Here is a 27,308-nt window from a genome sequence, read left to right on the forward strand (position 1 = left end):
TTCAAATCTGGTTCTTTTCATTTACTCTAAAATAAAGTCTAAGATGATGAGGGGTGGTACATAGAATTTTTAAGACAAGAAGACAAGCCTTCATATGGCTGAAAAAGATGCATCAAGGTCATATATTTTATAAGAAAATAAATCTATGCATAAAATCATTTCTGTTCCTTAATGCTGAGCATAACTTGCTTGATTTTATAACTAAGAACTATAAATAAAGCACAAGCTATTGGAGAAAGATGATAGTAAAACCCTCCTCAATACCTACTTTTGTCCCCATTGTTTCAGTTTTCAGTCTTACTGGAAAAATCAATCACTCCCTGCTTACAGAATGAATTTAAAATAGTCCACAGTCTGGAAGGATCTTCACAGTTATGCTGGCGTTCCCAATGCAGGAGAAGTTCTTCTCTCCTTCCCAGGGTCTGTGCACAGAGCAGGCAGTTAAAGCCTGAATGGGAGCAGAAAAGAATGGTGTCAGAAGTGGGATTCTTAGGGCCTTGGGTGTCTTCCCCTGGCTCACTTGTTTCTGGTTGAGTTCCTTCAGTTTTTATTTGTATTTGCATGTTGTTCTGTTGATGAAAGTAGAGTTGCTTTTTCAATTTAGGAAATGCATGCAGTCCCTCTTCAGAGCAGCAATGCTTCACTAGCTTTCTTTTCTCAGGATGTTGTTTCCAGTATGGAGCAGCATGTTTAACCAGTTCTTCCTGAACTTGACTTCCAGGTAAAATCCCTCCCTGCAGTTGGTCTTGAATCTCCTCTCCATGAACATACAGTAAGTGAAACTTTATTTCTGCAAAAGACTGAGTCGTGGTCTGACAGTGGCCACATTTGATTTGTAGTTTGCCTGAGTCCACCTGATTCAGAAAGACATCTTCTTCCAGGCTTGGTTTATTTTCCCTGAAAAATAAAGGAAGAAAGGAGTGTTTGTTAGATTTCATGGGAAAACACACTTAAAGGTTTTTTTTTTTGTTTTTGTTTTTGTTTTTTTTTTTAGCTCTTACCCTCATAGATCTAAAACATATCTGCTGGTGAGAAGCACAGTAACAAAACAAAAGCAAACAAAAATCCCAATAAACAAACTGGTTGCCATCAAGCAGAGGCCAACTCAGGTGACCTCATACATGTCAGAGAGAGCTGTGCTCTACAGGGTTTTCAATGGTTGATTTTTCAAGAGTAGATCAGCATTACCTTTCTTTTCAGTGTCTCTGGATGGATTTAAACCTCTAATATTTAGGTAAGTAGCTGAACATGTTAACCATCAGGGACTCCAAAAAAGGACAAAGGCTGCCTTGAAAACCACCAGTCACTCCTGCCTGAGGCCACACACTTCTCAAGCTCCTGGCATTCATTTTATAAAAGTGTGCTTCCCTTAAGTCCTCTGTCCTAGGTTACTTTATTATTCTGTATTTGTCAGAAATCGGTGTAATTGATATTTAAGAGTTAGGTGGTACCAAGTCCAGCATGGCTGGGACACACTGGGCTTCAGTAGGTGAAACTGTCTCCACCGTCCCTATAGACCTGAGCACTGATGCACATTGGGCATTATTCTTAAAAAGGGAAATCTAACAACAACAACAACAAAAAAGATAACTAGAGATTATGGGGTTTGGATATTTTATGAGGGAGTTTGTTAATTAGGCAAATTTCAGTGTCTGAAAGGTGACAGAAACGCAAAAACTGTTGAAAAAAATAAGAATAAAATAGAATAAGACTATTCTTTTTAATATGCATGAAAAAATAAGTAAACATTTAGATGAAAGTATAGTTCCTGTTTCAAAATGTATCTTTATGAATGATGAGGGACAGAAAATGTAAGGGGTGGGAAGATGTTCTAGTGATTTCAGCAAAATGGGGAATTCCAATAAAATGCTGAGGATAATGTCCATGAAAGTCCAGTGGACACTTAGAATCACACATCTCTCAGCCACAATGGGGTGTGTCCCCTGTCACATCCTGCTCTAGTCCCAACTATGAGGCTTTTAAGAGCTAGCCTATTTATTTATAATGCAAACCTGCAAGTCTTGCTGAGAAGAATGGGGTAAAGGCCAGGGTCAGGTATGGCCACCTTTAGAACGACCAACACGGCAGACCCACCCTGAGTCCCCACCAAAGGGCCACCATGGGCTGTTTCTGGGGCAAGTATTGATATTGAGAAAAAAAAATCTTTGGATTTTGGGTGAGCTTACTTGTAAAAAAAGATTACAAAGAACTGTATCTAATAAGTTGTAACTTCCATTTCAGAAATAAATGAATCTCCTGCTGCTTTATTAGCTTCTTTCTGGTGGCATAGTCTGTAGGGAATTATGCTGCTAATCCCAAAGCAGTACCTCTCTGGTAGTTCAAATCTACCAGCAGCTGCACAGGAGGAAGACAGGCAGTCTCTTCCTGTGCAATATTTAGCCTTAGAAACCCAATGGAGGGACAGCTATGAGTCAGTTATTATTTGATGACAATGAGTTAATTGAGAACCCCTTTATTTTCGCCAATATACCTCAAATTGATATTAACGTCCCGGCTTATGGAAGTTAAAGTAATTACAAATCTATGACTGATGAGAACTCACAGATGACTGAGGTCACCCTTCACAGCACTGGGACAGCGGTGGGGGAGTGGAGGGGAATCTGGTGTTGGGGTTGCAGGGAAGGGGTGTGAAATAAGCTACTTTATGAAATTTTAATCAGGGAGCTGGTTTTACCAACCAGATGGCCACAAAGTATATGAAATTTTAGAATCCCTCCCAATCAAAACAGATGCCATCAGCACTCACCTCGCCCCAGATCCCTCAGGCCCCCTCATGCTCCTGTCTCTGTTCTCCAGTCTCCTGCTGCTGGGGCAGGGCTCAGTGCTGATCAGGACCCTGTGCACTTCTTTAAGATGGCCCAAATAGACCCTCATGTGGCCAAAGACTTTTGCACAAAACTGACAGCACACCAGCCTCCTGGGGCGGGTCTCTGCATGGTGCAGCTTCACGTGGGCACTCAGACTGCCCGGGCGCATGTAGGTCTTGCGGCACATGCGGCAGCTGTAAGGCCGCCGGTTGGTGTGTGTGTCCATGTGGTCCCGAAGGTGCTGCTTGAACTGGAAGTGGTGGTTACACACCTGACAGCGGTGCCAAGGCTTCTTTAGGCTGGAGCACCCATTCTGGAAGGCAAAGCCAGGCTTAGTGGAAGGACCTTCATTCTCCTTGCAGCCCACACTTTTAGTTGTGAGTAGATACAGATGATTCACTAGGGGGTCCAGTCCTAGGCCGCAGGAGGTCTGTGAGGGTGGCATGGCTGTGGGAGAAGCCAGGGAAGTCCAGACTGGGCCCAGCAGTACAGGCTTGGGCATGATGCTACGGTACTTCTTCAGAGGTTTATTGTTTTTGGATTCCTGTGGATTACTTTCTCCTCCTCCCTTCCCATCTCTACTCTTACTACTAATGCTGCATTTCCCCCTCTTCCCCTGAAAGGTTGTGATGTTATCTGGTAACTTCTGTTTCCTAGCTCTCCTCCTGCCAGCCCCGCTGTTAAGTTTTGGTTTGTGGTTGAGCTCAAGCTTGGGGAAGGGACAGAAGGTACAGTCACTGGGACCCAGCCTGGTCCCCTGAGGAGCAGGCAGCATGTGGGCCACTTTGGTGGCTGGGCTGGAGTTGTGGACACTGGAGCGCATCTTATCACAGTCCACTCCAGTCGCAGGTACAGATAATCCTTCAGTGTGAGCATGTGACTCGATTTTGTAAGTCTCTGTTGTCTTCATTCTTGAGTGGGGTAAGGCGGACAACTTCCCGTCAGGAACTGAAGAGATCGGCTGAATGGCATTGCCCAAAACTGGCTGCGACAGGCTAGCTATGGTTTTTGCAAGCTGAACAGTGGGTGGTTTATCAAGGGTTGTCTTGCTGGCTAAGGTTGTTGTTCCTGCATCCTTTGTGTGGGCCTGTTGCAACGAAGATGCCTGTGGGGCTGCCAGCGTGTTCACATCCCCACTGTTGGGTACTGAAGGAGCTCGCCTGTCTCTGAGGCCACCTCCATCTGTGTGGATGGTGACCAGGGCTTCATCTCGTGACAGCACTTGCCTGGACGACAGGGTTTTGTGGGGGAGGTCAGGATGGCTGGCTGGGAGAGGGGACCCCTGCATACATATTTGGATCTGGAGAGGGGTTTTACTACAGTTACTCTTGGAGGAGCAGGAGCTGGCCTTCTTTTTCGACGCTTTGCTACTCTTTGGGGGTTGGTACCGAGGAATGGGCAGTTTCAGGTTTTCAGGGAGGGACACCATGGTTTTCTGGTTTGGTTGCACAGAGGCAACATGTGGAAAAGTGACAAGAGAAAATGTCCCCTCATGGCCAGCAACTTGCATCACGGTGTAGTTCTGGGGAGACATCACCAAGGGCTTGGAGCTGATGGAGGGTCTCAGACTGAGGTGATTGGAGAGTGACGGGGATTGACATGGCAGCACCTTGGAAGCTGGGACTTTAGGTGCAATTTTTGGTGCAATGGTCCTAAACTGACTCTTACTCTGCAGCCCTTTTCCACTCTGTGTTTTTCCAGAGGAATAATCTGATTCACCTGCAAAGACAAGATAGTGCAACAGTCACTTGGTGTTGGGACCATGCAGATAGTCCTGTTGCCTGAGAGTCCCAAATAAGCACCTTAACACTTACTCTGCCTAAAGCTATCTCCTAAGGATCCCTGGTGGCATAATGGCAAAGCACTTGGCTTCTAACTGAAGTGTTGGTGGTTGGAATCCATCATTTGCTCCAAGGGAGAGAAATACGGCAGTCTGTTTCTGTAACAGTAACAGCTTTAGACACCCTACGGGGGCAGTTCTGTTCTGTCCTTGAGTTGCTCTCAGTGGGAAAGAGCTCAATGACAATGGGTTAAAAGCATTTCCTGACTTCCCTTAGCCTTCCTGTGCCCTTCAAGACTCAGCTAAAAGGTCCCATCTATTCCAAAGATTTATTATTATTTTCCTCTGTGAGAAAACGAAAAAAAAAAAAAAATAAAAACCATTCCCGTCAAATTGATTCTGACTCTTGATGCCATCTATGTCAGCGGGGACAGAGGATTTTTCTTTTGGAATCACAAGGACAAGCTTGTTCTTGAGATGCCTGTGGATGTATTCAAACAGCCAACCTTCTGATGAGTAGCTGGCTGCTTTAAGCATTTGCCTACCCAAGGACTCCAGAGTATCTATTACAACATTAGCTTATCTATTTATGTGCATCTCTCCTGTGACTTCCTCAAAGCTGAGATTCCATCATTTCCATTCTGGTATTCACTGCACCAGTCCAATCTCTCCACATATCCAATCCTCCTCATCTTTACAGACCCAGGGAAAACCCACGCCCTTTCCTGATGTTCTGAACTGTAAGGTCTCTCCTCTGATTGTGCTGTCTGACAGGTTCTGCTTTATATCATCTGTATAATGTGTATATAATCTGTTTTATATACACGTCTTGCTTTTCCTACTAAACCTAAGCTTTGTGAGCCCACAGCCCACACCTGATCCATCTAATATTTCCCACAGCATCTCTGGCATGAAACAAATGTTTCTTGTATCAAACTCATTTTTCACTCAATTTCAGGAGACACCACTGGCAATGCAATCTGTTTTGCACAGTGGACAAATTCCACACTGAATGTTCGCGTTGTTGCTGCTTTCCCATGTGACTTGTGAATGTCTCCTCACACCTTCCACACAGTTTATGTGTGCTTTTGCAATTAAATCGCCAGTATGAAAAAAAAAAAGCTGATGTGACACCTTTGTAAAGAATGTTAAAGAAAACAAAAAGATATCAAGTGATAGGTATAAATGAAAAGAAAACATTAAAAGAAAAATCCACACACCATACGAAATACTCCTGTTAGATCATGATAGGAACAATTCTATCTGACTGTGCAACACTTCGTATTCCCTCGATGTATGAGCATGAATGAGGACCAGTTAATGCTTTCACAGCAAAATGAAATTTTGATACACTGGATCTGTTGATAGAGATTGGATGTATTCCTTTAAGTTTCATAAATGGCAGCAGAGAAGTTTCTGTTGTTGTTGGGTGCTATCCAGGTAAATCTGACCTTTAGTGACCCTACATGGCAGAGTGCAACTGCTCCCTAGTAATTTCTTGGCAGCAGTCTTTACCAGACCAGATCCCCAGTTCTTTCTCCTACAAAGCTTCTAGGTGAGTTTGAACCGCCAACCTTTTGGTTAGCAACAGAGCACTTAACTATTGTGATACCAGGACCCTTGTTCTCTAATTTCCAAGTACCTCGTTGTATCAAACTTCACTTCAATTACACTTACCAAATTATCTCACATCCATAAACTTTCCTGAAACCTGTGGGGCCATAAGTGTTTTGGAGTATACATTTTTAAATATTATGAAATGAGCAAGATTATTATCACCACTATCACATAACACTTTGAGTCTTAAAATTAAACCTATTTTCACCCTGTAGCAATGTATGCAAAACAAAGGGGCAAATGAAGATTCTGAAATAGTTTCAGTTTGGGCCAACTTTTACCTCTGAATGTTTTTGCCACCCCATTTTTGATAAAACTGTCTGTATTCAGTTTTTGTTGTTGTAAGTAATGAATTTGTTTAGGGAATATTAGGAACACAAAGATGAAGGGTACAATTTATGCTATAAGTAGTTCTGAGAAAATATGGAGCTTACGTTTCAGTGTGACTTTTCCTAGCCATTGTTTGACTTCGCTATGTAGATGGGCTCTGTTAGCCTACCCCCAAGAGGACTGGCTATCTACTATCCCACAAGAGGATTGGCTAGACTCAACAATCTGCTAGGGTACTGGCTAGCCTCACCATTGAACTGAGCAAGTCAGCCACTAGACACAGTATCTTCTGGTACCACTGAAGAAGAAGCAAGAGAAGACAGGACACCCTTCTTGCTCTAGCTACACCTAAAGCAGCACCACTTACAACAGTAACACACAGCTGAACTGGAGACCTAAGGTGAGATGGGACCTTGGGGGCAAGGGGAAAACCAATACTGGCAGGATTGAGAACTTTTTTGGACTATTAAAGGGTGGGAAGCCAATATTGGCAGTACTGAAAACTTGGGAACACTGGCCTAAAGCCCCAAGGCTTGAGGCTGAGGTGCCTGTGTGCACATTTTGGGAGCTTTTTTAAAAATTAAATTATGTATTAATCTGAATTATAACCTTTTGTTGAGATGAGCAGAAAGAGGTATGGAAGTGCGGAGGACATGTCTGACCTTATGGGATTTGGTTTTGTGCTACTGATGCTGTTTATAGGGACAATTCCCCTTTGTGAAGTTGGTAAAGGTCAAAGATAACTGTCCCGATGTGGCCCTTGCTCTTTTTACATAACTAAGAAATGGTTTTTGTTTTAAATTTTTTTTTTTTAATTTTAAAAAAGGATTCTTTTAAATTTACCTAAATACATTTAAGTCGTGAAACTGGCTTTGTTTTTAAATTTAGAATTAACCATGCCTGCCATTCTTGCAGGAAGTGACTTAACAGAGTTTTGATAAGAAATAAATTCTTTCAGCAAGAACAAAACTTGCAACTCAAACAAAAATGTAGCATTGTAGGCAGGAGGCTGAAACACATCTTGACCAACTTAGAAAGTAATAATCCATATGTGATGGAGAAAAAAAATAATAATATTGCAACAGATTTCAGATGGTAGCATAAGTAGTGTAGTGGAAGAAGGAAAAAAGGTGAGGTGAATTATAGAAATCAGATCAGAATAATCAGGCAACTAGTAAATTTCCTTTTTAGGTCTGTTACTATAAAGCTCATGGGTAAGTTTATTGGTCTTTCATTTCACACCTGTCAACTAGGTAACTCTGCTACATTGGCTTCTTCCACTGTAATTTTCATCTTTTTAATTCTATTGGGATTTATAGCTTCCAAAACCTGCTGGAAGGTCAGTTATGAGTCAGTTTCTACTCAATAGTAATGAGCTTGAGTTTTCACTTAAAATGCTATTTTTTATGCCTCATCTTCTCATTTCTTTTGGAAGCAGGACTGAAGTAAGTTGTTGCTGTTATGTGCCATCAAATCCAGTCCAACTCATGGTGACCCTGTGAACGTATCTGAACTTGGTCCTTTCCTGCCTCATCTCATCATCTCTGATGTACTCGAACCCATTGCTGTAATCACTGTGTCAATCCATCTCACTGAGGGTCATCTTCTCTTTCACTGACCTTTCCTAGCATGATGTTCCTTTCCAAGGAAAAACTTCTTCTAGTAACATACCCAAAGTATGTGAGATGAAGCTTTGCCGTCTTTGCTTCTAAGAAGCACTCTGGCTGCACCTTCTCCAAGAAGTATCTGTTTAGTCTTTTGGCAGTCCATGGGGTTTTTAGTACTCTTCTCCAACATTACAACTCAAAAGCATTTCTTTTTCTTTTGTCATCCTTATTTATTTTCCAGCTCTCAGGCTCTCAGCAAGTAATCAAAAAGACAATGGTCTGAATCAGCAGTACCTTAGTCTTCAAATTGACACCACTGTTTCTCAGTACTTTGGAGAGTTCCCTGACAGAAGACTTTTTCCAACAGAATATGTCTTTTGATTTCTTGACGGCTGGTGCCCAGGGTGTTTACTGTGGATCCACGTTAGATGAAGTAATTGGCAATTTCAGTCTTTTCTCTATCTATCTATCATGATGTTGCCTATCAGCCCAGGGATGAGGACTTTTGTCTTCTTGATGATGAGATATAATTAAAAATTTTAAAGGCTATAGTCTTTTATCTTTTGCAACAAGTGCTTCAAGTTTTCCTCATTTTCAGCAAGCAAGGCTGTGTTATATGTATAACAAAGGTTGTTGATGAGTCTTCCTTCAATTCTGATGCTACATCTTTCTTCAGACAGTCCAGTTTCTTGAATGATTTTTCTCAGCAAACAGATCAAATAGGTATGGAGAAAGGATACAGCCCTGATGTATACCCTTTCTGATTTTAAACCAAGTAGTATTCCCTTGCCCTGTTGGGATAACAGCTTCTTGGTTTAGATACAGGTTTCATATGAGCATGATAAAATATTATGGGATTCTCACTCTTTTCAGTGTTAGCCATAGTCTGTATAATCCACACAGTCAAATGCATTTGCCTTTGCACAGTTAATAAAATGCAAATAGATATCCTTCTGGTATTTTCTGCATTCTGTCAAGATCCATCTGACATATCCCTGGTGTCACAGCCTCTTCTTAATCCTGCTTGAACTTCCCTAGTAATGCATTGTTCTAGTCTTTTTAGATGATCTTAAGCAATATTTTTGCTTGCATATAATATTCATGGTATTCCACATTCTGTTGGGTCACCTTTCTTGGAAATGAGAACAAGTATGGATCTCTTCCAGCCAGTTGGCCAGGTAGCTGTCTTCCAAATTTCATAATCAAGATTGCTTTTATGGAAAGCTTTAAAATTTTGATGGCTCTTGGCTACTGAGAGACAAAGTTTACTTAAAAAATTACATTAACAATAACAATGGTCTTGGCAGCTAAACTGATTGGTAACAAGTAAGGGAGAGAAGAGGAAACTCTTCTCATTTATATCTAGTTCATACTAAGTGAGTGAGCAGAAAATATCTGGAGCAATATAAAGAAAGGGTATTTTGTCATCAATGTTATCGGTCATAAGCCCTCCTGAAATAATGTTTTACACCACTGAGCCAAGAACAACTCATTGCTGGTCCTCTCATTGGTCCTCAGAGGCTGTACATTATACAAGATGCAAATCCCTTCTTTCTCCCCACAAAGTAGCTGGTAGATTTCAACCACCCACCCTTGGGTTGACAGTGCAACTCCTTACCCACTAGGCCACCAAAGCTACCAATAATACAGCACAGCAGAGGACATATCACCTCCCTTGTTTGCTTGTTAACTACCCAATGGTTTTGCATCTCAAACCAAAGCCAGAGTTCTTACAAGGGCTTCTCCCCATCTGACTTCTTGGGAATCTCCTTGGTTTAAATAAAGATGGGATACAGGAAATCTTCATGAAAATGGGAGGAGGGAAAGCACAATTAAAAAGAGAAATTAAACATTTATCAATTTTGAAAATTACAAAAATGATATAGAAGAAATATCATTGGAACATTATTATTAAGTAAAAAGGAGACTTGAAGGCCAAGTGGCAAATTATCTGGAGAAATAATAAAAGAGAACAGGAAATTATTTTGCTGAGATATTTACCTGAAGAAATAATAGTGATGATGATAATAATAATAATAATAATAATAATAATAATAATAATAATAAAGACTGTTTTAAAGAAACTAGACATGAATGGAGGGAAGAATTAGGGGTAGGGACCTATGTCAGTGAAGAGTTGAAAAACAACTGGAAATGGAAAAAATGGTAATGCCAACTTGAAGCTGAGCAGAAATAATAAAGAACAGAAGGTGCAGCTGAAGCAACTACCAGTGATCAAGGTCATGTACAGTCTCAGAGGACACGTTAGAGAAGAAGCTGCCTATGTATGATGATCAAGTATAAGAAAGTAAGCCTCTGACAATGAAGGCTTTTGTGTGGTTTTTTTAACATTTTTTTTTGTAAGTTAAATGTCTTTTATTATACACAGATTTTTCCCCCTCAGATCTCCATACAATAATTATTTTTTATAAAATCTCATGATTTAATGATATTGCTTGATAATTTCCACACTCTTTCAGGTCACCTTTCTTTGGAATGGGAACAAATATTAATCTCTTCCAACCAGTTGGCCAAGTGTTTGTCCTCCAGATTTCTTGCCACAACTTGGTGATTTACTTAGCATACAGATTGAATAGGTGTGAAGTAATTTTTTTATTTTATTGTTAATCAGATCTGACTGGTAAAGGAGAAGATTTCTCCTCCTTCTCCAGCAGAGCAGACAATGAAGGTTTAAAAAAAAAAAAATTAAAGCAGAGAGACTTTACAGAGCTGTACCAAAAAAGGAGTGAATTAGTTACAATGCATTTGAAAGTTAATGTTCTCTCCTTGATTTTAAAAATGTTCTACATTACAGTGGAAATCAAATCACCCAGGAAGAACAATGATGTTCAACAGAAAAGAAAGCCTATGGCCATCAAGAGGCAAAGGAAGGTCTTTCAAGAACAAACTGTCCCATCAAGGAAAACACTGATCAGAGTTAGTGACCAGGCAGCCTGAAAAAATGACAAGACTTCAAAATGACGTAATCTAAGCCAATTTTCTAAAAGTGCTCCACTGTTTAAAGAACTGGACTCTGGACAAGTTGTATCAGCTGGTCCTTGATCATTAAACACATAGAATCTGGGATGTGGAAAGACAAGGCCTTGTTGAGCATCTTTAGCTTAGAACTCTCAGGAAACACACAAGATGAGTGAAGGTCTCTAAGACAGGAGGGCTAAATCTCATTTCCAAGAGTCACTGAGGCTGAAATAACAGAATGAAATCGATATTCAGAGGACATACTAGGCAGAAGAAAGGGGATAAAACAGAAGGAAGAGGAAGAGTAGAGAAAGGGAAGAGGAAGGAGGAGTACAAGGTGATAGAGGAGAGAAAGAGGAAGAAAAAAGGAGGAAGAAGAAGAAATAATGTAAATGTTGAGCCATAGGGAACTAATAAAAGGATCATCCAGCCATACAATGGAATACTATACAGCAATAAACAAATCATGAAAAAATGAATTTGACTACTCTGTACTATTCTTCAAGATGAATCACATGGATTAAAAAAAGGGGGAAGAGATAAATATGTAAATATATATTTTTGTGTGATTTTTTTAGTTTTATTGTTTTTATTATTATTAATTTTAATGAGAATTTAGAGACTTTGGATTTCCATTCATTCATTTTTTGCACTTTTCTCTGCCCACTACTCCCTCCCCCAATTTGCTCTTCTCTTTGAAAAGTAAAAGAAAAATTCTTTCCTTGTTATACAATCCCTCCTCCCAAGTCCACTCAACTAAGCAGCCTTCATTCTGGACTCCAGTCATGACAAAAATACCTAATCACATATCCTTTTTAAACAGTTCTCTCCCTCATGTGTTTCAATGCAGTATACATTACTAAACCCATCTTTCTCAGTCTCCCCCTAACCCTGAGGTCAGTCCTGTTTTACAACAGGGGCACTATGCAGTATTTGTCCTTTAGTGACTGAGATATTTCACTCAGCATAATGTCCTCCAGGGTCACCTATGTTGAATAATATTTCATGAGTTCCTTGTTTTTAAATGCAGCATAGTATTCCATTGTGTGAATATACCACAGCTTCTCTAGCCATTCGTTTGTTGATGGGCAGTTAGGTTGTTTCCAACTCTTTGCTATTGTGAACAAAGCCGCGATAAACATGGGTGTGCATATATCTGCTTGGGTGGCAGTTATGGTCTCTTTGGGGTATATTCCCAGTAGTGGAATTGCTGGGTCAAATGGTATATTTGCACTTTTTGAGAAAGCGCCACACTCACTGCCTTCCACAGTGGTTGTACCATTTTACACTTCCACCAACAGTGAATAAGGGTTCCAGTTTCTCCACAACCTTGCCAGCATTTGTTGCGTGCTGTTCTGTTAATTTTTTCTATTCTTACTGGTGTGAGATGGTATCTCATAGTTGTTTTGATTTGCATCTCTCTTAGAGCTAGGGACAGTATGTAAATATATTTTATATAAGCAAATACTATGTTTGAAAGGAAACAAAAAAAATATGAGTGGTAACCATTGATTGGGAGAGAAATTAAGAGGCCAGGAATGGGACAGGTGCTTGTTTCCAGAGGAATACTCTGTACCTGGTGCACAGTAGGTGCTCAATTATTATCTAATCAATGAATGAAGAGGAGAATGTTTTCTGTTTGAATCTATTTTTCAAAGGAAGTATTCCCGGCGTTTCTGGGATGGATAAGTGTGTATCTCTGCATATATGACTGTGTCTAGGTTCACACGATGTGAATGTCTCACGTTTTCTTGTATCTATCTAGTCTCCTGAATTAAAGAGTTGCCAATATCATAAGTAATCTAAGAGGCAATGCACAACCACCCTCTAAGTTAAACACTAAGAAGAATTAGAGCTCATTACTTCCCAAGGACAACAGGCGTCCTGAGAATTATTCCACCAAAATCTGGCTCTTTAGGATTAAACAAGGCAATTTTGCAATAAAGGTCAGTTATGCTAGAATAAGTATAGTTGTTAAGTAGTTTGAGCAATAGGAGTCTTTAGAGAAGCCGAAAAAATGCCATTAAGTTTTTTAAAACCTTGAATGCTAAAACGACATGATTATAGGAGGCTTTTCTTAGCAATGTAGGCACAACAGTGGTTTACTCCACTACACATTTACAAAGCCTGACACAGATGGTGTGAGCTGAGAAACTGTCACTTGTCACTACTAAATTACAGATCTTACAGACTTGTGCACTAAATAATGACATGTAGAAATTTCCATTGACATTTGTAATTTCTGGAAATCCTGCAAAATTGCCCATAACACGATTAAAGAGACTCACAGGACTTGCCAGTACTAAAAATGGACATTTATTAACTGAAAACATAAAAAGGCTCACTCAGTAAAATGAATTTTTTACACAATTATCCAATGAGAATTCTTAAAATAATATTAGGATTTTAAATGTGGGTTATTAAAATATGTTAAACATAGTAAGAATAACTATTTTTAAAGGAACCATTTGCAGCAGGTGGAAAATAACTGTGGATGAAAGTGGGGTGAAAAGATGTTGAAGGTGTCCTGGTGGAACAATGGTTAAAGTGTTCAGAGGCTAACCCATAGGTCAGTGGTTCAAACCCACCAGCCACTACATAGGAGAAAGAAATGGCAGTTTGTTTCTGTAAAGATTTACTGTTTTGGAAGCCCTTTGGATCAGCTCTAATTGGTTCTATGGGGTCTCTGAACATTACGACTGACATGGTGGCCATGGTATTTTGGTCTGGTTAGAGATACTGAGTCCTGTTTAGGGTCTAGAATTTACTCTAGGCCTCGTAAGTTGAGCTTTCACTTATACTCTGCAAATAACTATTATCCTTCCTTTTCCACAAATTAGAAAGAAGTAAGATTTGTGGAAGGCAAGTAACATACCATTGTTCACATACCCCAGATCCATCCCAATGCAATTTGAAGCATTAGTATTCCTTACTTCCATTCTCAGCTCAAAAGGGGGAAGCATTACAGAAAAAGTAGCCACGATTAATCCCCACTGTCTCTGAGTTTTGAGAAACAAAAAAAAAAAAAAAAAAGAAAGAAAGGAAAAAAAAATTTGCGGGAGAAATAGCTTGTCAAATCTTGAAGCATCTAACATTAAAGAATACTTGGAAAACCTGTTCATAGAAAATGTCATTTGAAATTACAGATTAATTTGTAAAGATGAATTTGCCACTTCGTTAAGTGCCATGGGGTCAAAACTGACTCACAGCTGATCCTCCAGAGGGTTTTCAGAGGCAGGAAATCTCACAGGAGGAGTTTGCCCATCTTTTCCCCATGAAGCAGCTGGTGGATTTAAATCATCTGCCTTTGGGTTGGCAGCACAACTCCTTCCCACTAGGTCATCAGAGCTCCTAGCAAACCCAGTTGTTGTTAGTGTGTGTGCGACCCACAGTGGCTCTGTAAACAACAGCTCTGAACTGTCCTACCCTGTGCCATCCGCACGCTTTCTGACATGCTCTGGCCCATCACAGCAGTCACTGCATCAGTCCCCCTGGTTGAGGGTCTTCCTCTCCTTCACAGACTCTCAGCCTTTCTGAGCATCATGTCCCTCTTCAAGGAATAGCTCCTCCTAACAACATATAAGTACCTGGCTGCACTTTCCCAGAGACATATTTGCTCTTTCGGCCATCCATGGGATGTTCACTGCTCTTCACCACCACCACAGCTCAAAGGCAAACCCAATTAGGTTTCTGGATATTTGAGGACTGTGCAGTGTCCCTATTCTCCCTCTATCATCACCTCCCAAGGCTCCAAAGGCAACTTTTGCAGTTAAAGGCCTAAAAGGGAAGAATAAGGGCTGAATGGCACTAGTCAATGTCAAAGCCAATCCCATCAGGTAGCTTCATAACACAGACAGTATTAAAAGATAAGGACAAGGAACTTCTTGATTTCTACAGGTAGAATTTAAGGCTGATTTAATGTTCTGAACAAAGGTGCTTTTACGTGTGCCTTCCATGTGTCCAGACAAAGGTTCCTGATTCTATCTGTTTGGAGCCCAAAGGTCTACTGCTAAAGGCCTATGTTGGGAGTAACCAGAAAAAGACAGGAGTGTCCCTGTTCCTGTAACAAACTCCCTGGATCCAGAGTCACAAACAAGTGTTGCCAAGTCTCAGGTATTGAAGAGCCAAAAGTTTTAGGTGGTGTTTAAATTTTCATTCTATGAAACCGATCCCCCCACCATTTCAATTTTTTTCTTTTTTTTTTTGGCATCCCTTTCTCCCTCCCACTTGGTTTTTCAAGTAAGAAATTCCAGTTAGGCTTCAAACTGTTTCCCAGGATGGCCTCTGGCTAAAACAAATAAGGTTAAAAACCCTGGAGAAGTCTAGGATAAAAGAAATACCTCATAACACAAGGGAGCTTGACTTAATTCTGTTGAAGAACCTATAAACACATTTAGCCATTGCCTCCTGCTCTCCCCAAGGCACTGTCCGGGGTCTGCAGCTACGTCAGAGTCAACAAAAATTTAATGGGTGTGGGCTGTAGCATGCACTGTAAAACATACTGGCTACAGGCACAAGCTTTCTTTTGTTTGTAAGGGCTCAGAATGCCAAATATCACTTCTAGTCTATATGCCTGCAGCACCTAAGACCTACTAGAGTCCCATTTCTGACCCACAATTCAGGAAGTTAGAGACACAAAGCAAACAAGCATATTCCTGATTTGGGAAGGCTGCACCCTGAGCCGTGTCCATTTCCTTTTCACACATGCTGAGCTCTGTTCCCATCCTCCTCTTCCTCAACCTTCCCCTAACAACGACAGTGACACTCTGGCATCTTCAAGCTCATCACAGATCTCTCGGAGCTGTCTTGCCAAACAGGGTATGCATCCCATAACATAACAGGAAAGGGAATTCTCAACTTCTGAACACCTGAGTCTCATTTCGTAGCACTTAACAATACTGCTTCTTAAGCATCATTCCAATCATAAGTAGTATTTTATGTGTCAGGTCCTGTGCAAAATATTTTCACATGAATTTATCTCACTTAATCCCCGTAGTAACTTGAGTTAGGAAATGCTGTTATCTCCACTTTGCAGGTAAGCATTTCACGGGTGGTACAAGGCTGCTCAGCTCTGGTGGCTCAAATCCACCAGCAGTTCCTGGGAGAAAGAAGGGCAGTCTCTCCTGTGTTTTGTTTTGTTTTTTTAAAAATAAGATTTGCAGTCTTGGAAACTTGACAGAGGGCTGCTATGAGTCAGAATCAGCTGGATGACAGTGAGGATGTTTGGGCTCGGTTTTGAGAAGTACACTGGACTTCTTCTAAAAGAAAGGAGGACAGGAAGAAGTGCAAAATTGTGTTCTTGGCAAAGAATACTGAATAGACTGCGGGTTGCCAGAATGAATTAGTCTTGGAAGAAATACAGCTAGAATGCTCCTTAGAAGTAAGGCTAAGAAGAATTTAACTTACCTATTTTAAAGGTGTCGTTATTGTTCTTAGGTGCTGTCAAGTCGAGTACAATCCATAGTAACCCTATGAACAACGTATCTGAACCCTGTCCTATCCTGTATCATCCTCACACTTTCTGACACACTAGAGCCCGCTGGAGCAGTCACTGTGTCATTTCACCTTGTTGAGATTCTTCATCTTCCCCCTCCCAACCTTTCAGCTTTCCAAGCATGATGTCCCTCTCTAAGGAATATTCTCTCCTAGCAACATGCCCAAAGTGTGTGAGATGAAGTGTTATCATCTTTGCCTCCAAGGATCACTCTGGCTGTACTTTCTCCAAGATATATTTGCTTGTTCTTCTGGGCATGGGATATTCAGTACTCTTTCCAACACCACAGCTCAGAGGCATCAATTCTTCTGTCAACCTTATTCATTGCTAGAAAAGGTAGTCTGTGTTGGTACAGTAGAGGTAGGTGAAAAAAGAGATGCCACCAAAGCTACATCAATGGACTCAAATATCCCAAAGATTCACAGGCCTGGGCAATGTTTCATTCTGATACACATTAGGGTCTCCATAAACTGGAGCTGACAACACAAAAACTAATAACAAAAACACAGTAAAAGTACTGAAACACAAAAACCTGGTTTCTAGACTCCCAGAGCTCCTCCCACCATCCCTGCTGACTATAAGTTAATGCACTTGTTATGGTAATCTTCACTGTTTCTAATTGACCATGAATTTGGGAATTTGGAAAGACATGGTTTCAATTCTTGTCTCTATCAAGCTATTTATGGGAGCTTTGGTGGTCAAGTGGGTAAGGAGCTGTGCTGCCAAATCAAAAGCACCTGGTTCAAAGCCACCAGCTGCTTCTCAGGAGAAAGACAACAATTTCCTCCGATATAATAGAATTGCCTCTGAAAACCCGCTGGAGCAGTGGATATGAGATGGTTCTGACTTAACAGCATATACAACAGCAACAAGACTAAGTCACTTAAGCTGCCTCAGCCGAAAAGTTATTATCTATATCATGGGAATAATAATATCTACTTACAAAGGTCAGAATGTGAGAAGGACTTGAAGCACTTGTTGCAGAAGTCCAAGAAATGTAGCCTTCAGTATGGATTGCATCTCAATGTCAAGAAAATCAAGATTCTTACCACTGGACCAATAGGAAACATCATGATGGATGGAGAGGAGACTGAAACTGTCAGCAACTTTTTCTTACTTGGATCCATAATTAACACCCTTAGTCAGGAATTCAGGAGACGTATAGCACTAGGAAAATCTGCAGTTAGAGACCTCTCCAAATTATTAAGGAATAATGATGTCAGTTTGAGGACTAAGGTGTGCCTGATTCAGACCATGGTTATTCCAATCATTTGCTATGCATCTGAGAGCTGGACAATGAATAAGGATGACAGCAGAAGAATTGATGCCTGTGAGTTGTGGTGTTGGAGAAGAGCACTGAACATCCATGGATAGCCAAAAGAATGAACAAGTATGTCTTGGAGAGGGTGCAGCTGGAGTGCTCTTTGGAGGCAAGAATGATGACGCTTTGCCTCATATACTTTGGACATGTTGCTAGGAGGGGTTATTCCTTCCTTCAGGAGGAACATGGTGGTTGGAAGGGTGGAGAGTCAGCCAAGAAGAGGAAGACCCTCAACCAGGTGGACTGACATGGTGACTGCTGCAATAAGCGGTTATGTGTCAGGAAGTATGAAGATGGCACAGGATAGGACAGAATTCAGATCTCTTGTTCATAGGATTGCTATGAGTTGTACTTGACTCAATGGCCTAATAATAACAACTACAACAACAACAAAGGTCATACTTAGGGTTAAATCTCATCACACACACACCCCTCCCTTACCTCCCAGTCACCAGCCCCCACACACTGAACAAGACACAACCAAAACCTATGAAGCTTCTATTCTAGTTTGATGTTAGAATTTTACTATTACCTTGCCGAAAAAATTATGTTTCTAACATTTATTTTTAGTGGAGAAAACAAGGACATATATCTAATATTAATCATATGGAAATACTTTAAACTCCTTGAATTAGTACTCCCTTTTTAAGAAAGCAAATGAAAGGGAAGGAGAATGTGAATAATGCTCTTGATAAAGCTATGTTTTTTGACCTTGCGTGCCTTATCTCAGGTTCCTCCATTATTGACCCACGGGTCCCTAAGATCTGATCTGTCCCTTTGGCTTTCTCATTCTTGATCAAATATGAAGACCAGTTAATATTTGTACATTTTAAAGGACTGTTTGATGGGGGCACTTCTCTCAGCTTGTGTTTATATAGAGTGGTGATGTCAATTGTTCTTAAATAACACCAGAGAGAAAGCTATTACCCTAATAGATCATCCTGAATGCTGGGGTGCTGGCAGGGAGGGTAAAGCCCAGATGGGACATAGACGTGGGCCAGATCAGTGGAGCACGGGGGAAGAACAGCAAATTTCTCACTTTAGTAGGAAAAATATACGAGCTCTCACAGTGGGTAGGGACAGGGTAGCTAGGATTTTGAAAGAACTCTTCTTACAGATTTCAGTATTTCACCAAGGACATTATTAAGAAGTATATTTCAGTCACACTGCATATATGAGCATGATTTGAGGTATCAAAGGAGGAACTCTAGTTCATAATCTCCAGTACGTACAAAATGTAAATATATCGTCAAGCAAGACGAAACAGGCATTCTTTGTGGAAGAATTTAAGAACAAATTTATCTACCATATTAACAGAGAAGAAAATCACTTCAACACAATAAGGTCTGCTATATTCAAGTAACTTCTTTTTTTTTGGGCCTCATATAACTAGTAAGTTCTGGTGGGAGAGTTCTTAAGGAGTTACCCTGTTAACTCAAGTGTAGCACCTCTCCGGCAGTTCGAATCCAGCAGCTTCTCTGAGAGAGAATGATGGGCAGTCTCCTGCAGGAAGACAGCCTCTGGAGGCCTCCCAGAAGGTGAGCCGATTCCAATTTGACTGCCTTGAGTTTTAAGTTTTTAACTCATGTCTCAAATGAACATTAACAAAAAGTTTTCTAATTTAAAATATATTTTATTCCTCAGTTTCAATGAAGTTCCTGCTGTATAGTCCTTAGGGGAGCTCTGGTGGCATAGTTGTGGGAAGTTGCTCTCTTAACCCAAAGCTGGCTGGTTCAAATCCACCAGTGGCTATATGGGAGAAAGCTGGGCAATTTCCTCTTGTCCAGTTTACAGCCTCTGAAAACCTGCTGGAGTGTCAGCTAGGAGCTGGTTCTAACTTGATGGCAATGAGTTTGAGATTTTGAATTTTTATTAGTCTTTATTAATGATAGTCTTTACTGGAAAAGATAAAATATGTCAATATGGATCACATCTTTAGATCAAGGAGACAAAAACACTCACCATTGCACCAACAAGTAATTGTAAAATAAATGAGAAAAGACTAATGTCATCAACGATTTCATTTTACTTGGATCTTTTATCACCGCCCATGGCAGCTAGTAAAAAACTCAAAAGGTGTGTTGCATTAAGAAACTCAGCTCTCATCCCAAGGATCTCTCCAAAGTGCCATACAGTAAGGATGTCAGTTTAAAGTCTAAGGTGCTCCTGATACAAGCCATGGTCTATTCAGTTGCATCTTATGTGTCTTAGGGTTGGACAATGATTAAAGATGCTAGAAGAAGAATCCAATGTCTGGCAATTTACTTTTGAAATATTTGTTACTGAAAACAGTTCTACTCTGACACACATAGAGTTGCCTGGAGTTGGAATTGACTTAACAGCAACTAGTATTCCTCTGATAAATTGATTTTTGCAATTTCAAGTACTTCTGATGAAAAAGAGTTGAGCAACCCCATGAAATTCTTTTATTTTAAACTCAGAAAATCGAAGTCAGTTTGTTTACTTCTTGGCAAAAATACTTTGTATCAAAGATCTTAGTCATCTCATTGTCACAAAACAGCCAAGTCACTCTCTGTACTCAAACAGGAGTACAGAGCACACAAACTTAGGTAGGTGCTGTTATGGGCCATCAAGTCATGGGTCTTCACATGGGAGGAGAGAACCCATCTTTCTCCCACAGAGGAGCTGGTGGAGTCAAACAGCATTACTTTGGGTTGGCAGCACAAGGTCTTGCCACGAAGCTACCTGCGCTCCCTAAAGTAGACTTACGTTGCTGCTGTTGTGTGCAGTCGAGTTGGAACAGACCCAGAGCTGACTCTCTAGTGGGTTTTCAGAGGCAGTAAATCACACTGAAGGGAAGTGCCTATCCTTCTCCTGTGGAGCAGCTGGTAGATTGGAACTGCATGCCTTTGTGATGGCAGTGCAACTTCTTACCTCTAGGCCACCAGAGGTCTCTAAAGACTTGTTGTTGTTAGGTGCCTTCAAGTAGAAAATTATTCATAGTGACCCTATGAACAATAGATCTGAACCCTGCCCTATCTTGTGCCATCCTCACAGTCTCTGACATACTCCAGCCCATTCCTCCCCTTCACTATCCCTCCACTTTTCCAAGCACAATGTCCCTCTTGAAGGAATATCCATTTCTAGCAATGTGCCCAAAGTATGTGAGAAATTAAGCTCTATCATCTTTGCCTCCAAGGAACACTCTGGCTGTACCTTCTCCAAGACAGATCTGTTTGTCCTTTTGGCAGTCCATGGGATATTCAGTCCTCTTCTTCAGCACTACAACTCAAAGGCTTCAATTCTTCTTCTGTCATCCCTATTCACTATCTAGCTCTCAGATGCATAGCAAGTGACTGAAAAGACCATGCCTGAATCAGGCACACCTTAGTCCTCAAAAGACTTACAGAGGACATGAAATCAGACAACTGGTAACTTCTCAAAGGCTTTATTCACTCCACTGTTCTTTTGGTTGTTTACATACCCCCCCCCCTTTGGAACAGACTCATAGCTGACCTTTCATTGAGTTTTTGGAAGCTATAAATCACAAGGGAGGAGAGTGCTCATCTGTCTCCCACAGAGCTGCTGGTGAAGCCAAACAAAGCAGGTGCTGCCTTTGAATTAGGATTGAACCTCCCTGTGGACTATGTCGTCTGAGTTCCTTTCCATTACTTGTTACATACTTTTGAGTTGGAACTGACTCAGCTGACTCTCCACCGAGTTTTCAGAGGCTGTAAATCAAATGGGAAGGGACTGCCCATCCTTCTCCTGGCAGCAGCTGGTGGATTCTAACTGCCTGCGTGAGTTGATAGTCCAACTCCTTCCCCACGAGGCCACCGGAGCTCCCTTTTATTCACATTACTAGAACTACTAATAGTCAGTTGAATCACACATCTGAAATGTATAAAACCTTGAGAAGTGTGCTGCTTTGGGAAAACCTGCCATTGAAACACCTTCTCGTTGGATACACACAGAGGGAGAGGTTGTGAGCTGGACTCTGACAACTGATGGTGGAGGTGACAACTAAACTCAGAAGCAGTGGGAGCAGCAAATCACTTGGTTTTATGTACTGCCATCGTCCAGAGGGAGTGCCTGTGGACACTGTGTTTCCAAGTGATTCTGACATTTGCCAGATCAACTAGGTGTTTCTCAGTAGGACTGGTGAGCACAGAAACATTTCCTGTAGAAGGGGTTCAGCGAGTGAATCAAATGTTTCACAGCAAGAACTAATAGGAGAGCAACAAGAGAGTTTACCTCCATCAGAAATGAATGTAGATCCATCTATTTGAAAACATCTACAGTTAAATAAACCCTACTCAAACTCGACGCTGTCGAGCTAATTGTGCCTCACGGCCACGCTCTGCTGGGTTTCTGAGGCTTTATGTCTTAATGGGAGATTGTCTCATTCTTTTTCTGCAGAGCAGCTGGTGGGTCAAACCTCTGGCCTTTTGAACAGTAGGAAAAGTAAAGGATCTGGGATGTCTAACAAGATGACAGCTGGGGAGGAAGCCCTTTTCCTTCAGAGGGAAAAACCAAAAGATAAAGTTTCAGAGTTAGAATGTGCAGGCAGTTGGCACAATCATACTAGGGAACAACTTCTATCCACAAGTCTGGAACATTCCTGCCTTTGGTCAAAATACCATGATTATGAAACTAATGTAGCAAAGATCAGAAGGCTTTAGTAACAGGGTAGCCAAAAAGCAAGGGATCAGAATCACAAAGATATTTTTATATTATGATTTCCAAAGTAATCTTATTTTACATCAGAGGGGCATTTTTTGAGCAATGTGCAAAAGATCTTTCAAGGAGCAAAAATTAATCAATAGCTAAGTTGGGTGAAGAGAAAGAAAATCTACAATGAAGGCTTGATGAGACACTGTGATTAATGATATTAATCAATTGTAATTAACGTTATGAAACAAAACATGTTAAGAATGATTAAATGAAAACCAATATGACTTTGCTAACTTCTACTCAAATAAAGAAAATAAAAAGAAAAGTGAAATAATTGTTCCAAGGCTTTAGAGCTTTTCAGTTGCTTTATTCCTCTCCACTGCTGATTCATCTTGAGCTCAGTGATTTATACCATTTTTTTCCCCTGCAAGTTTTTTCTATACCTCAGCTTTTCTATCTGATCATTCACGATTTGTGAGTACAAATGCACAGCGCTGGACTGCCAGGCAGTTTCTAAAGGATGGGACTTCCTGATTAAGGGTATAGTGATTCCCTCACTCTTCTGCTTGGTAGGTCTTCTCCGTGACATCTTTATTTAACAAGGCACACCTGCCCCTTAACACAGACGAACTACAAAACCCTGATGCTTGGAAGGAGCTCTGGAGAGACAGAAGGTGAAGTATCACCCCCAGGTACTGGAGTAACTTGGACGTGTGGTGGTAACGATGGTGGCACTGGCCACATCAGCTGGGCGTGAGTTAGGGTACATCTTCAGACGCTGGAGTACAGTGTGTATAACCAAGGTCTCATCTAAGCCAGTGCAAAGAGCAAAACTATCAGTCTGAAATCTGTGGGGATAACTTGGAATTGTGTTTCCTTTGAATTCAGCCTGGCTCTATCAATATCACTGCCCTTTAGATGACAACGACAAACCAAGGAGAAGAGGATATTTACTCTTATCCACTGGTCATGAATATTTAAGAGTTAACACTCTGTTTTGCTCTGAAAAGACAGAGTGATTGTGCAGTCCACTGGCGTTTTCTTTTCCTCCAAGGTATGCATGTCTGTGCATATGTGTATTTATGTATGTGCTCCTGGTTCCTTGTTGGGGAAGATCCTCAGAGAGATAGACCAGGAGGTGTGATCATGACAGAGATTGTGAGGATGGCACAAGAGAGGGGAAGGTTTCAACCTGTTGGTTGTATGACTGCTAGGCGTTCTAGTCAAGTCACCAACACATAAAAACAACTTGGTTTCATGACTGATGACTTTATACTCCCAGCATATCACTGACTCACTCGCCTGCAGTCTTCCAAGAGTGCTTACTTGACAGACTCCCAATCTGTGCTCTATTCTCTTCTCTCTCATTATCTGGTGCTGGGAAAATGCAGCAACTGCTCCATGCTGCAGATTTTAATGTAGCTCCAACAGCCCAGTGGGCAAGGAGCTGCACTGCCAACTCTAAGGGCGGGTGCTGGGATCTACTGCACAGGAGAAAGATGGGCAATCTCCTCTCTTGTGATTTACAGGCTCTGAAACCTGTTGGAGGGTCAGCCAGGCATTGGTTCTGACAGGAAAGCAATGAGTTTTGAGTTTTTGAGTCTTGAATCAAGGAAGCCTTGATTGATATAATGGTCAAGCACCTGGCTACTCAGCCAAAGATCACTGGAATGACCTCCTCAAAGACTCTGTAACAGAAAGTACCTGCCATTTGCTCCTATAAAGACTTCAGGCTTGGAAACCTTGTAAGACAGCACCATTCTAACTTATAGGGTCGCTATGACGTGGAGTCAATTAACAGCACACCACTGTCTCAAACTATAGACCTATTCCACTAACTATTTAATGGTATCTAACAGAAGCTGGACTCTATGAAGAATAAAATGGCATCAGAATAGAACGAAGACTCATCAACAACATACATTATGCAGATGATATAACTTTGCTCAAAGTGAGGAGGGCCTGAAGTGTGTGAGGCAGATTAAGGACTATAGCCTTCAGTGTGGACTGTATATCAACATCAAGAAGACAAAAATCTTCACCACTGGACCAATAAACAGCATCATGATAGAGAAAAGACTGAAATTGCCAACTACATGCAACTATTCATCTTACTTTGATCCACAAACAATAAGCCTTGGTATAACTTGCCTCTGGAAACCCTATGAACCTAGAGAAAGGACGAAAGTTATACAGGTGTCCAGGACTTTCATTTATAGGGTCGCTATGAGTTGCCTATGACTCGATGACACTTAACAACAACAACAACAACAACAACTTCCACATTCAGGAAAGCAGAAGACCTATTATAGTGGGAAAATTCACTCAGGGACCTCTCCAAATTACTGATGAGCAATGAGGTCAGTTTGAAGACTAAGGTGCACCTGATTTGGGCCATGGTCTTTTCAATCACTTGGTATGCATCTGAGAGCTGGACAATGAATAAGGAGGACAGAAGAAGAAGTGATGCCTTTGAGTTGTGATGTTGGAGCAGAGTACAGGACTGCCAAAATAACAGACTTGTCTGGGGAAAAGCGCAGCCAGAGTGCTCCTTGGAGGCACAGATGGTTAAATTTTGTCTCACATACTTTGGCCATGTTGCTAGGAGAAGCTATTCTTTGGGAAGAAACATCAAGCTAGAAAAGGCCAAAAATCAGTGAAAGAGAGGAAGACCTTCAATGAGAAGGACTGACATGGTGACAGCAGCAATGGGTTCAAGTGTGTCCAAGATGATGAGCTTGGCACAGCACAGGATCATGTTCAGATAAGGTTCTACAATTGCTGTGAATTGTATTTGACTCAAAGGCACCTAACAACAACAACAACAACCACCACCACCACCACCACAACAACATCATCTCCCCTTCAATTCCTCACCAGCTTTCACCCATCACAGCACACCCCACTACCTCAACACCATGATTTTTAGCACTGGTCTCAAGGAATAAAGAGAGGCTATCAAGTAGACTCTTACTTACGGCCCTTTTTCTACTTGTGAATTCTCCCGTCTTTGTTTATAAGACAGAATACAAATGTGGAAAATCTCGCCTGGGAGGGAAGCAAAGGAGAGTGAAGCACTATCACTTTGACTATACAACTCATACCTCTCAATTCCTGAAATATTAAAATATAAAAACATTAGGTTCCTGAAAATATTAAAAAAATATGTGCATTACAGAAGGAAGTAGAGTGTTCCTAAACCATAGTCCAGGACTACACACTTCATTCTAGGCCCCTCCCAGGGCCTCAGGGATCAGTCCTGCACCATTTGTGAGCTTCCTGACCTCACTGGGAGGCCTTCTCTGACCACCCTCTCTTAACTGTAGACCCTCTACAGCATATGATCACTTACAGTCTTCTTTCTGTTACAATGTTCTTTCCTCCAAACAATTACATTTGTAAGGATATTGATTCGTTATCTATCTCTTCCTGATAAGAATGTAAGCTCTAGAAAGTAGGGCCATTTTGGTTACCGCTAGGATCTTAGTCTCTAGATCAAGGTCTTTTGCATTAAAATCATGCAATAAATTATTTACTAAATGAGTTGTGAAAGTCTGCTGGCAGAGACCTCTCTAAAGTACTGAAGAGCAATGATGACAGTCTGGAGACTAAGGTGCACCTGTTACAGGCCATGGTCTTTGCAATCACTTGCTATTTATCAGAGAGATGGACAATGGCTAGAGATGATAGAAGAAGAATTGATGCCTTTGAGCTGTAGTGTTGGAGAAGAGTATTGAATATACCATGGATTGCCAGGAACAAACAGGCTTGTCCTAGAGAGGGTGAGACCAGGCTGCTGCTTGGAGGCAAGGATTCTGAAGTTTCATGTGACATACTTTGGACATACTGCAAGGCAGGACAGGTCCTTGGAGAGGAACATCATACTTGGGACAATGCAGGAGAGGAAGACCCGGATGAGATGGTTTGATTCAGTCACTGGGGAAATGGGGGTAGGCATTTCAGAGACAATAAGATGGGCACAGGATAGAGCAGGATTTAGGGTGGTTGTACATAGGGTCCTTATGAGTCACAGGTAACTTGACAGTACATAACAACAACATCAAATGAGTGAGCACAAAGAAAACAAATATGTCTGTCTTGGAGAGGGTGACACCAAGTTTCTTCTTGGAGGTATGGGTTTTAGAGCTCTGTCTTCCATACTTTGGGAGGGACCAATCCTTGGAGAAGGACATTATGCTTGGAAGGGTGAAGGGACAACAGGAGAGGAAGACCCCAAAGAAGATGGATTGATACAGTAACTAGAGCAATGGGGGTTGGTGTGTTGGAGTCAGTGAGACTGGCTCAGGACAGTGAAGGGTTCAGAGCTGCTGTACATAGGTTCCCTATGAGTTGCAGGAAACTCGAAGGCTCATAACAACAACAACAACAAATGAATGAACCAGTATCTCCCAACATTACTGGCTTTCTTTCTCCTTTACTTTTGGTGAGCATAAAAATATAAATCAGTAACAATATATCAACCTGCCTCTGGAAACTCTATGAACTTTGATAAATGTCAATAGTTGTAGAGGGGCTTCAGGCCTTTTGTTCATGGGGTTGCTATGAGTCATGCTCGACTCGAAGGCAATCAACAACAACAACAATATACAGTCATTGGGTTCTGTCTCATCTTCAATCTAGAACTCTATCTTCTTTCTTCTCTTCATGACAAAATTGATTGTAGGAAGCATAACATTCTGCGTATCTACTCACCCAT

At 41.2% G+C, this 27,308-nt stretch overlaps 1 protein-coding gene across 1 annotated transcript; it reads right to left on the reverse strand.

Annotated features, from left to right (window-relative positions):
* Positions 1 to 284: 284 nt before the first annotated feature.
* On the reverse strand, positions 285 to 27,308 carry ZNF438 (zinc finger protein 438). The gene is made up of 3 exons (XM_006887118.1): positions 27,305 to 27,308; positions 2,768 to 4,547; positions 285 to 897 (listed from the first exon to the last, which is right to left on the reverse strand). The coding sequence occupies exons 1-3, from the start codon at positions 27,306 to 27,308 to the stop codon at positions 285 to 287; spliced, it is 2,397 nt and encodes a 798-aa protein (XP_006887180.1).

This window comes from Elephantulus edwardii, unplaced genomic scaffold (genome assembly GCF_000299155.1).
Source record: "Elephantulus edwardii isolate Elephantulus edwardi_28Jun2011 unplaced genomic scaffold, EleEdw1.0 scaffold00054, whole genome shotgun sequence".
Lineage (NCBI taxonomy): Eukaryota > Metazoa > Chordata > Mammalia > Macroscelidea > Macroscelididae > Elephantulus > Elephantulus edwardii.